General features: G+C 44.4%; 1 protein-coding gene across 3 annotated transcripts in view; it reads left to right on the top strand.

The window, feature by feature from the left end:
• The window catches only part of GATB (glutamyl-tRNA amidotransferase subunit B), a 77,908-nt gene that overhangs the window by 41,085 nt on the left and 24,818 nt on the right, over positions 1-12,005 (top strand). For 2 of the 3 annotated variants that reach the window (XR_003795537.1, XM_029234821.1), the window contains exons 7-9: positions 1,621-1,705; positions 2,413-2,457; positions 4,444-4,633. Coding sequence is in view for 2 of the 3 variants with exons in the window: in XM_029234821.1 (XP_029090654.1) it covers positions 1,621-1,705; positions 2,413-2,457; positions 4,444-4,633 (320 nt within the window). In the remaining variant the exon portion in view is untranslated. The remainder of the gene's footprint in view (positions 1-1,620; positions 1,706-2,412; positions 2,458-4,443; positions 4,634-12,005) is intronic. The other variant, XM_029234822.1, reaches the window with a different exon arrangement.

The raw sequence follows: 12,005 nt of genomic DNA, 5'->3' as shown, positions 1-12,005 counted from the left end.
GGTATTGGTCTTGTTTGTTCACATTGTGGATCTTTCAGTGTGGACAAATGTATACTAGTAGTTAAAATCGAACAGTTGAGCAAGATCAACATCTAGGGTGGTCCATAGAAGTTGATATCTGTGAATGTGAGGGGAAGACATCTCAGAGGAATGAAAATATTCTTTAAAACCAAAGGTATCTAGAGAGGAAGAGAGGAGGGAGGAGGTGGAGGTTAAGGCGCACCCTTCAGGGTGCACAGAGAACGGGACGGATGAATGTGGAGTCACAGCCAAAAGGTTTAGTAGCATCCTGGGTATTAGAAGGAACACAAAAAAGATTTTCTAATCTTGTATAAAACTTTATTATCCTGAACCTAAAATGATCAACTAGCCTCAGTGAAGACACTTTGAGTCTACAAGTTTTCAGGAAAAAAGCATTAAAATGGTCAAGGGGATGACTTACAGGAGAGGAAGGTGTTGGGGAAGGTCCCCGCGTGAAGACAGACTAACGATGGTGGACTCTTCTGCCTGTAGAAGGAGACGCAGTCCATATTTCTGAGGCCATGATAGGTTTGGGTTAGGGAAAACCCTCCAGCTCAGGTTTGTGAAGGGGAAGCTTGGAATGAACAGAAAGTTCCACTTCACCTTGTAGGTGATAAGTGTTCTGGAACTCATTATTCTAAGAGGTGGTGATGGGAACCTAAAAAACAAGATTTTAGGTAGATTCATCCCTGATGACTTACGATGGAGACCCCTGCCTGATTTTGGCTGTCCCTAACCTGTTATCTTATGAAGGACCCTTTGGAGTAGTCTGAGACAGAATTCTACCTGTGGTCTGACTCAGGCTGGAAGAACCGAAGCTTTACTGTTATGGGCTTAATTCTTCAAGCCTGTAATTTTTCTACCCCATGTTTCTCCCTACATCACGCCTTTTAGCCATCCTCTTCGTGTTGCTGCTTTTTATCAGCTATGATAAGAGTTTGGATTTGGGCAAGGGCAGGTGGTACATGTTGGGCGGGGAGTTGAGGGGGGAGGGGAAGCTAAAGCTGTTTTCATAAGGAAGCTTAGCAACTGTGGCTGTGCTTTGCTTTACCACTTCTGCCTTGTTGGGTGGTGAGGGACTGTGGCATAGAGCAGTGGCTGTTCATCATTTGGGGTCATAGATCCCTCTCCATATTTTGGAGAGAGGGTCCAGAATTTTTATTCTGGACCCTCTCTCCAAAATATGTGCCTGTGCACACATGCACGTTTGCATATAATCTCAAGAGGTACTAGAACCCCTTGAAGGCCACCCATGGATCCTGTGATAAAAACTCTTGATAAGCAGCGATCTTAGATCTGGGGTCATTCTGCCTAGATATTGGTCCTAGCCCTGCTTCTGCCACGTTTTGTAGCCTGTACTGGGTTACGCAATCTCTCTGAGTCTGGGTTTTCTCAAAAAGTGAAGAAGCAGAGCTTCCTAAAAGGCCCTTTCTAGCATGATTATTCTATGACGGCAGCAAGAATAAAATATAGCATCTGTGGGAAGAATTATAAACAACTCCCTTGATTAGTTTTTGACATAAAGATTGAAAAAGATGTCTAATTATTGCTAAACTGGATGAAAGGAATCAAAATATGATACTAAACTATTTTTTTTAGACTATGAAATTCAGAGGCAAATCAATGAACTCGAGAATGGAGGTAAAATCCTGAATGAAACTCGCTCGTTCGATTACAAGCTGGGGTGAGTTTGCATGACAGCATCTTGAATACAGGTAGGTGGGGCTCCAGTCTGGGCTCACCACAGACCAGCCATGTCACCTTGGAGAAGGTACTTAGCTTCTCTGCACTTTGGTTTCCTCATTAGTAAAATTAGGAAAATACGGTACTCTACAGGGTTGTGATATGCCCTCTAGGGCTGGTAAGAGGTTTCACCTGACTGCCATCAGACTTGCTGAGTCTTAAGTCCTGGCACTTCCCTGGCTTCCAGCTTACCTCCTTTGTTCCAAGAATTTTTACTTCCTTAAATTCTATCAGACCTAAGTTCTGCCAATTTAAGCTAGAAGTGGAAGAAAGCTTAGAACTGGTTGTAGCGGTGTCTTTTTCTGTTTAGATATCTTTGAGTCTAACTTTCTGACTCTGAATTTTGAGGATTTTATACACTTAACAGAAGACTGGGGAAAAAAGCTCAAGAGCCTAGAGTTTGAGCTGGTTAAATGTTGGAAACGTTGAAGCAATTTCTTTTCTGTTCTTTTTCTTTAATTATCATGCTAAACATTTGTCTTTCTTTAATATTATTTCTGCAACGTATTCATGAAAGTGTCTCCCAAGGAAGGCTGAGGAGCTTGAATCCCCTGGGCTCCCTATTGGTAGGGGAACCCCTGTCTGCATCTACACTAGCTGACGCTGCATGCAGCATTTTTAAAATGTTTTCTCATTTAACTGTCACAGGTGCACCGTGCCGATGAGAGACAAAGAAGGAAAACAAGACTACAGGTGGTTACTCCTCTTGTCAAAACACTATTCTGTATTTGGGTCATATTCCAAATCCGCTGACAGACCAACATAATGATCCTAGATTGCTTTTAGGAACCACTTTTCCTTGTTGTTGTCGCATAATGGAAAATCTAGGCTTCCTGTTTTACGTGTACACTGAGAGGAAGAGTATTTTCTTGATTTGGTAGCCTTGGAGTACCTTATTTGACAGGATTCAACAGCTGGAAAACACTTGTTCACTCACCTCTGTGTCAGAGTTTTCATAATTGAGCTAAGAGGATGGCAGTTGTGGGGTGGGGCCTAGGCTGTTCTTATTCTCATGTTCAGTAATTAATGCAGTAACACTGAAGTTCTGTGAGAAGGTAGAAAAAAGAGATGTGTATGTTAATGGCAGTTCCCTTCAAACCTCAGGTGATGCTGTTTAACACATTAGACCTCATTTGAGATCCAGAAATAAGCAAGTAATAAGAATAGCTTCCAATAAATTGAGACTTTTGTTTCTTCCCAGTTTAGCAGACTGCAAAAATTAAAGATTTAATCAACAAAGTGGTGGGGGTGGCACTTTCCTTTGCGAAGTGCAGGAAGAGGTAAGAGTAGCCATTGCTGTCAATGAGGAACAAATATAGCATCGAGATTTAGGAAAGACAAAGCTCACAAACCCTTAGAATGCATGTCACCTCAAGGACTCCTCTTGTGTGTCTGTCAAAGTCACCATTGTTCTAATTATAGTGATCCCTCTAGGTTCCGTCTGTTCTTCCTAAGAACTTCTTTGTTTTCCATTGTCGCCCCTACTCTGTTTATGCTGCTTTCTCACTGAGCGTGGAGTTGGCTTTTAGCACAGCCAGTGGCTTCAGCTCTGTCTCTCAGGTTAACAGATGGGATTCAGGAAGCCTCCCTTTGGTTTCCTCTTGCCTTCAGAAGTCAGACTAATTCATAGCACAGATTTGGCATTGAGGTGATGGGTTGCTTGCCCTTCTGAGCTATTACCTTGGAGCCACCATTCTGCATTACCCTGCTTTTGCATAAGCCCTTTGACAAATATGGGCAGAGAGAAAACGTTAGAATAGAACAGAGGGAAGGACATCTTTATTTCACAAGAGTATATGCAGTGGTGCGGCTTCCACATTTTTTAAAAAATTAGTTGACTTTTTTAGAGCAGTTTTAGGTTTACAGCAGAACTTAGTGGAGATTACAGAGTTCCCATATACTCCTTGGTATGTGTCGTATCCCCCCACCCCCGCCCCCCACCTACACACACACAGAGGTTCCTCTGATAACATCTTGCATTAGTGTGTAGTGTGGTACCTTGGTTAAAATTAATGAACCAATATTGATACCTTATTATTAAGTAAAGTCCATAGTTTACATTAGGGTTTGTGCTTTATGTTGTCCATTCTGTGGGTTTTGACAGATGTATAATGACATGTAGCCACCATTACAGTGTCATACAGAATAGTTTCACTGCCCTAAAAATCCCTTATACTCCCTTTATTCATTCCTCCTTCTCCCCTAGCTTCTACATTTTATTTAGGCAAAATCCATTTATTTCTTGCACTTCTCAAGAAAGAAAGTTTTCTTTTTCTTTGACTTTTCATTTGTTACACAAATACTGCTAAAAATATTTTAAAATTTATAGTCTTTCTTCCTAAAAAGTAAATTGTTCTCATTTGGTCCTATTTTTTCCAGCCTATGTCTTTATGAATATATACTTTATCCACAATTACAAACCACAGTGTGGCATCAACATGGTGCTGTGCCTTTTTCACTTAATGCTCGTTTAAGCATAGAGAGTGGTGGATTTGGTCATTTTGACCTTACACTTGTATAAGGACTAGTTCCTGGAAAACTAGGAGACTTGATATTATGGGATGTTGGAAAATATTTGCAAGTAACATGGCATCCAGACACACACTTTCATACTGACGATAGGTTTGTTTCTTCCAGCTAAACTGAATACTCAGTCATGCCATCTCCTCTGTGTGCCAGGTTCATGCCGGAGCCCAACCTGCCCCCGCTGCTGCTCTACGACTCGGGGTCCCTGCCCACTGGCACAGACCCACAGCAGGTGATCAACATCGACCAGCTCCGGGAGCAGCTTCCCGAGCTGCCCCGCGTGACCCGGGAGAAGCTCGTGCAACAGTATGGGATGCTGCCGGAGCACAGCTTTGCCTTGCTGGTGGGTACTGATCAGAGGCTGCGATCGGCCCAGCAGGGGCGGGGGATGCTCCTTAGGGGGCTCTAGGTGCAGTGGCCCATGCCTTCAGCTGTACCGTAGAACCAGGCGTGCTAACCTTCCTCACCAGCCTTTTTGGTAAATGCTCCTCCGAAAACCAGATGAGGCAGGATCTCGTGTCAGTCATTCCTTGTATGTAGACACGAAGAGCTGCTCACAGCGGCCGTGGAGGCTTCTTGAAGACAGTCCAAATGTTATGGACGAGTGTTCTCCCTTGCGTCTGCAGGACAAAAGGAAAATAATATATAGGCTTTCTAGATGTCTGGCAGTATTGGACATGACAGAGTCTGGCAGGAAGTGGGGCTCTTAAAAAGCCAGCCAGTTGTTTTACCAGTTGTAGAAGAAACGTTTATTCCACATGAAATGCTGAAAACTCTGACTAAAAGTATTGGTCCTTAGAGGATGCATCTGAAGGGGCTGTTAAGAATCTGACACCATGGAGATGTGCTCAGGGATTTTCCATCCTTTCCAGGGCTGTTGGGCTTTGCAGTTTCCTTTGTCATGGCAACATTAAAGTGACACAGCGTCTGTGAGAGTGGCATTTCGTCACAGCTGTCTTCTGCTTGTCTGTCAGGGAGGATGTGAAAAGTTTCTCTGCTGCATCTCTCGGGGATGAGGTGTCTGCCACACTCATCGTGCGGAGCGCAGAATCCCTGGAAACTCTGGGCTTTGCATTGTAATTGACTGATAATAACTATGTAGGGATGTTAGAATATTCATATTCGTATACATATGTATATACTTCAATAACAAAACTTGGCCATTTCTGGTACAAGGTAGGCGAGCGAATGCTTGTTGAATGAATGAGTCTCTCTTTATCATCCATAGATCAACTCATTTGAAAAGTATCCAGAGTATACAAAACTCAGTTTTGTTAGGTCGACCTTGGAAAAACACACGAATCCTAACAGACTTTCCGGCTAATAGGTGTTCTGTACGAGATGCACATGAACCCTCTTTCACCACCAGTGATTAGACATGATGGGTTATTTTCTCTTGCTTTAGGCAGAGTTGCTCACCACCTCCCATGGGCTGCTGTTGTATCTTATTCACACCTCTGAGGCGATTATGTCACTGTATTTTAATTCTTTGTTAGTGTATTTCGTTCAGTGCCTTGAGGGCGAGGACGGTTTCATCCTCTCCGTCTGCTCCATTACTCGGCACAGATTAGCACATCAGCAGTGCTGACTGCCAACTCTTCGTAGGAATCAGTTAGTGAGCTTCTTGTTCAGAGCACCTCTTAACCTGAAACCTGTGGCAAGTCACGGCCTGTTCCTCAGTTGATTTAACAAACCTGAGTTTTAGTCTTACACATCTTCTCCACCATCTCGACTTTCCAGCCCACTTGAAATAAACTTCAGACTCAATACTAAATGCTAAATTCCAGTCCTGCGTTTCATAACGGATTTGCCAAATTAAATAAGGGATGGGAGGACACAGACCGAGGCTTCTCAGCCCCAGGGATAGTACCCTCACCGCCAGCAAGTTCTCTGAGGCAGATGCACATTCGCACTTGTGTCTGTGCCCCAGGCTCTGCTCCTGTGACCTTCAAGTGCCACAGCCTAGGAGGTCTTGGATAGATGGTTGCTGAGGGTGGCAAGTGAGTGAGTCTCTGTTTTCATAGTTTAAAGGCCCTGTTTAGGGAAACTTATTTTTGATCTCTTCAGTACAGCACTTTTACTAGCATCTCCTGTGTAGCAGGTACTGAGACAGGGACAGGGACTCTCTTTTTTGTTTGTTTGCTCTCCAGGAATATGTACAGATGACACTACAACTAACCAGCCCCCAGGGCAGACTGCACTAGATAGATGTGTGATGTAGGCTGGGAGCCCAGAGGAGGTAGTGATTACCTTGATGGAACAGAGGGGAAAACTCTCAAGAAGGAGGTGGTTTTTGAGCCAGTTTTATAGGGACTTATTTTTTTTGATATACTAAAAATATGCTTATTTTTATAGCTTGCAGATAATGTAGTAGGTGACTCATTTCGGTTTTTTCTTTTTCTTTCAATGGCTAGTACTTGAAATTTTCAAGACGGTTGAGAAGAGAACTTAGTAGGAATGGAAAGAGGATGATTCAGACAAATTTTTTTTTCCTGAAATTAGGCATCCTGAGCCCTTGATGACTTGATAATCACTGGAAGCTGAGTTACTCATAACATACCCGAAAATGGTCTGTTCACGTTTTTTCCTCCCTTCTTCAGAAACACAACAGATTGCTGAGAAGGGCAGATGCACAAATCTGATGAACTCTCTTTCAATTTAAAGAGTGCCCAGGAGTATTCATTAAATCAGTAGCCGTGGTGGAGGTCTGCTCTGCAGAGCTCCGAGTCCACACTCCTGCCTTTGGGTCACTTATTAAATTAAACATTAAGCACATACCCACCCCGCACGGGCCTTACCCACAAATGATTGAAAAAAAACTTCAGAACTTAACTCTAGTCTTTAATTTTTTTTAATTGAAGTATAGTTGATACACAGTATTATATAAGTTACAGGTGTGTACAATATAGTGATTCACAATTTTTCAAGGTTGTACTCCATTTATAGTTGCTATAAAATATTGGCTATCTTTCCTGTGTTGTACAACTCTAGTCTTTAATTTATCTTGTCGTCCTACTGTGTGGTGAGCGCTGAATTGCGTATTGATCATTTCTCCTGGGCATTTACAAAACTCTAATATAGGTCTATCTTAGCATTCACCACAAAGTCTGGCACACAGCAGGCATCAGTGAACAGATGGACAGGTAAGTGGATGAATAGGGTACTGTCACAATACTCATGAAAGTCCTGGGAGAAGCAGCGTTCCTGATAAAGCATCCCTGTTTCCAAAGGTCAGATACATAAACCACCCTTTTGATAGCCCAGCAAATCACAGGGTGGTACCTGTGTCCTTGAGCTCCGGGGGAGAAGCCTGGGGTTTCCGCCTTAAGCTCACCATGTGCCGTGACCGGCCTCAGGTCACTTGGTCTCTCTGACTCTTGTGTTCTGAACTGGTTTCTTTAGGACATTAAATGTCTGCATTCTGGTTCATCTTTTAAACCTGTCTGATAATCCCCTCCCGACAGGTAACCTGTGTGACTGTTTCTTCCTCTGGCCTCATAAAAAGTATCATGTCCCACCTGAAACTTCAGCCTGGCGAGCTAACCGTTCCTCCCTATCTTGTGTCAGACTCCCTTGACTTCTGACCTCATTTGTAAGGATTATGGAGGGGACATACGGAAGCTGAGATCACAGCATTAGGATTTTGAAAAGTGAGGGATTCTAGTAGCAGAAGCACAGCAAGCTCTTCTCTGAGTCAGTGTATCTAGGGTTAGTTATGAGAACAGTCAAGGTTATATGCAGGTACGTTTTTCCGGTAGATAATCCCAGGTGTTTTCTTTGGGGGCATCTCTTCCTAAACCTTGCTTTGCTGGACTCGGAACGCAAACGAATTGTTGTCATTGGCTTGATAGGCAGCGCAGAGTCGAGGCTGTTGGCTAACAGCAGGTTCTGCGGTTCACAGCAGACCACTTTCTAATCCATCCTCCCAGCACCCCCTGCTGTCGGTACCATCCATCGCCCCATTTTCCCGGTGAGGAAACATCACCTCTGTGGTTGAGTGGTTGAGTGTAAGACACTGAGTGACTTCATCAGGCCTGTGAGGGAGCTGACTGCAGGGCCCAGACTCTTTACTTCCAAGCGCTTCTGCCTGCTGGCACATACAATGTGCCACAAGGCCAAATGGAAATAATGTTTCAAGTTCATTGCTGTTTTCACTCACCTAACAGAGAAAACAGAATGTTTACTTTTGTGGATATTAATGCTTTATCCAGCCCCACTGATGCTTCATGAAACGGAGCCATAGAAATCAGTCTATTTAAAATTTTTGCCCACCCCTCTAGGTTTTTAAGATACCAGCCTGCCCTATAAATAAACATAAAAAGTGCTGTCTACTAAATTTAGTGAAAATCAGTCAACTCCAATGAAAAGCAGAAATTTTATTCATTTTCCAAGTAGAAAATTTAAGTCAGAGGAAAGAAATGTAAGCTCTTCTCTGCAGTTTTGTTTATTTTGTTTCTTAGACTTTCTGCCTTAGGTACTTGGCCCCTTCTGATGGAATCATTGAGAAGGGCCTCCACATAGTGCGTGGGGTTTGTAGGTTTTGTGGGATGATTTTGCCCAGTTCCTTGTGTCATGCACTTGGTAAGAATGCATCTGAGCTCACAGGGTAGCTGGCTGTGTATGAATTCAGTGGACAGATTTCAGTGTCATCTGTCGTGGGAGGTTTAGTGGAGGAATGACATAGCAGCCTCAATTCAGTGTTTCTTGAGAGCCCACTGTACTTACCACAGTGCCCTATGCTGTTGTCAGATGTAAGAGCTTTATCTTTTCTGTGTTGTGTTTAATTCTCCTGAGGAGCCCTGCAGGGCAGTGGGTTAACCCACTGACTAAGAGACAGACACTCTTTTTTTTTTTTTTCCTGACACGTAGTTGATTTACAATGTTGTGTTAATTTCTGCTGTACAACAGCAAACTGACTCAGTTATACACGTATGTACATTCTTTTTTATATTCTTTTCCATTATGGTTTATCCCAGGACATTGAATATAGCTCCCTGTGCTATAGAGTAGGCCCTTGTTTTCCATCCAGTCTGTATGTAATAGTTGGCATCTGCTAATCCCAAACTCCAATTCCGTCCCTCCCCCACTCTCCCCTCCCCCACTCTGCCCTCCCCCTTGGCAACGCAAGTCGAGACAGACACTTTCTTTTTTTCAAGATTTTTTTTTTTTTGATATGGACCGTTTTTAAAGTCTTTATTGAATTTGTTACAATATTGCCTCTGCTTTATGTTTTGGATTTATGGCCCCGAGGCACGTGGGATCTTAGCTCCCTGACCAAGGATTCAACCTGCACCCCATGCATTGGAAGGCAAAGTCCTAACCACTGGACTGCCAGGAAGTCCTGAGACAGACACTCTTGAGTCCAGATCTCACCTCTGGCATTGAGGAGCTGGGAGGACTCTGAGAAGGTACCTGAAGCTGTTCCCTCCCCAGAGGAAAGAGGAGGGGAACGAGGCACTTATCCAAAAGGTGACAGACACAGCAGCACCTTCACGGAATCTAAAAAATCTACATACAGCTGACCAGACTCCCAAGAACATGCTGCCAGGGTGAAAGAGCACCAGACAGCTGCTAGCACATCAGGAGCCACGCAGGGCAGAATTTCAGGAAAAATCCAGCATGGCTCCTGTGAGACTGGAGGGAGATGTGATTACCCTCCGAGTCAGTGACTTCTGCTGCTATGTGTCTGTCCGTCTTTGTGTGCAGCCTCAAGATATGTGGCCTTATTTGAACAAATTCATTTGCCCAGCTGGTTATTCCCCATTTAATGTCATAATCGTTTGTTTCTGACATCATGGAAAAGAGTAAGGTGTCTCCGAGGAACAAAGAAACAGAAAGGATATCATGATGATGTTTGGTTGTCAAATGGATTGTTTTCCAAGAGTTTTGCTCTGGGTCTCTCGTTACCTTGAAATGGCCTGGTTTTCTGTCTGGATGAATTGCCTATAAAATAATTTCCCATGATAGATATCTGTCTATCCCATAGGTAATACTACTTTAAAGCTAATAGTTAGAAAAGCAACTGAACCTTATGGACTGCTTTTAACCGCCCAGACTTATTGAGTAGCAAAGGACTCACCGTGTAACCATAGCTGAAGGAAAATCCATTTGGTCAACACCATCGCTCACCATATTTCAGCTTCATGCACTTTACAAAATCGATTTTACTGTTCATTTTATAAAATTGCCCCCAGTGCTCGTCAGCTTAAGGGTGCTTTCACAGTTAGTCTGTGCACCGAAAAAATAACCCATGTTTTTATTCTGGTCAAGTCGAATCAAAAGGTGCGTCTTCTAACTTGGCTCCCGCAAAACCCACAGTTCATTCACTTCAGGTGCAAGTGGCAAGGGGCTTTCTGAGGTGAGTCCCCTCTGGGCCCAGGCACCTGCCCACTGGGGGGTGCAGTCCTGAGCGCCAGCCTTGGGGACTCTCAGGGACTCTGTCCCCAGCCCATCCCGAAGCCTCATTTCCTGTCTATACGGTAGACAGGTTTCCTTTTGGGGACAGTTAACAGAAAGCTTCAGCTGAGTAACACAGGTTTCGTCCGTGTTGGGGCCATTTTGACAGCAGTGGTTTTAGGCTCACTGAAGTGTGATTACCATCAGAATTGATTTCTTGACAACATCCTCTTTGTGTCCGATTCTCGCAGTCTTTGATTATGCCTGTCTGCTGTCAACTTTTATTACCTGAATTATTTGGATTTTGATTGTCCAAGGGAAAGTCCTCCTCTCAAATTGGTTTCTCTCAACGTCTCTCCTGGAGTGAATGCATCACAGAGAATGTAGACTCATTTCCATGTGTTTAAGCCAGGGGTCAGTGAGAACGCTCCCGGAGTCCAACTCAGAGGTGTGTGCTTCCCGGCTTTGCTGGGAACAGAGCACAAGTGAAATTGATGGAACCGGAGTTTCGCTCAGATTTTAGGGGCTCCCCAGCTCTCTGGGAACATGACCCAGAGGTGGAAATTGTGGGGACCAGAATAGGACTGTAGACCCATCTAATCATGTATTCCTTGAGTCAGACTAAAGAGCATACCCTTGGTGTTTTGAGTCAGTTTCAGAGCTGCTTGAAAGTGGCACTGATGGTTCAGGATTCCAGCTTCCTCCACACACTCGGTGGAGAGTGATGTTTTCTGTGCCAGCCTCACACCACCAATTAACTACCTTTTGTTTTCCCCACTGATGAATCCTCTGGATGAGTCTTTTTTTTTTTTCCCTTCTCTCTCACTGAAGGATTTCCACAGCCCCTCCTTGTTTCCGTGAAAAGCAGAGGGAGGCTCCGTTCACAGCATAGACCCCCCCCTCCCGCCCCACTGCAAGTCCCAGTCCCTCCCATGGCCGTCCCTCATAGGGGCCTCCTATCACCTAATTTCCATTTCCACCCCAACACTAGCAGTGATGTTATCTTCAGGGCCATGTTTCACAAAGTTGTTGGGTCCGAGTTCTTTTTTTTTCTCACCTTGTAAGAAGAATTAGACTCACAGGAGTGATGTGGAAGCACAGAGCTCCCGTTGACGTGCAGATGCCGGGCCCTCTTCCCGTGGCGCGGCCCCTGTGGGTACCTCCCTTCTTAGGGCGACTCCTCCTGGCTCCTGTGAGTGCAGCCCGGGCGGAGCTGTTGTCACTCAGTTGCAGGTACGGGGTCCCCTGAGCTGTCAGCCACTCCCCCCCACAGCACGACCTGCCCAGTTAGGTATAACCTCGTGCGTGAGTCACCCGCA

Source organism: Monodon monoceros, unplaced genomic scaffold, assembly GCF_005190385.1.
Source record: "Monodon monoceros isolate NGI ecotype Baffin Bay Population unplaced genomic scaffold, NGI_Narwhal_1 Super_Scaffold_20, whole genome shotgun sequence".
NCBI classification, from domain to species: domain Eukaryota; kingdom Metazoa; phylum Chordata; class Mammalia; order Artiodactyla; family Monodontidae; genus Monodon; species Monodon monoceros.
This window is presented reverse-complemented; position numbering and strand designations above follow the sequence as displayed.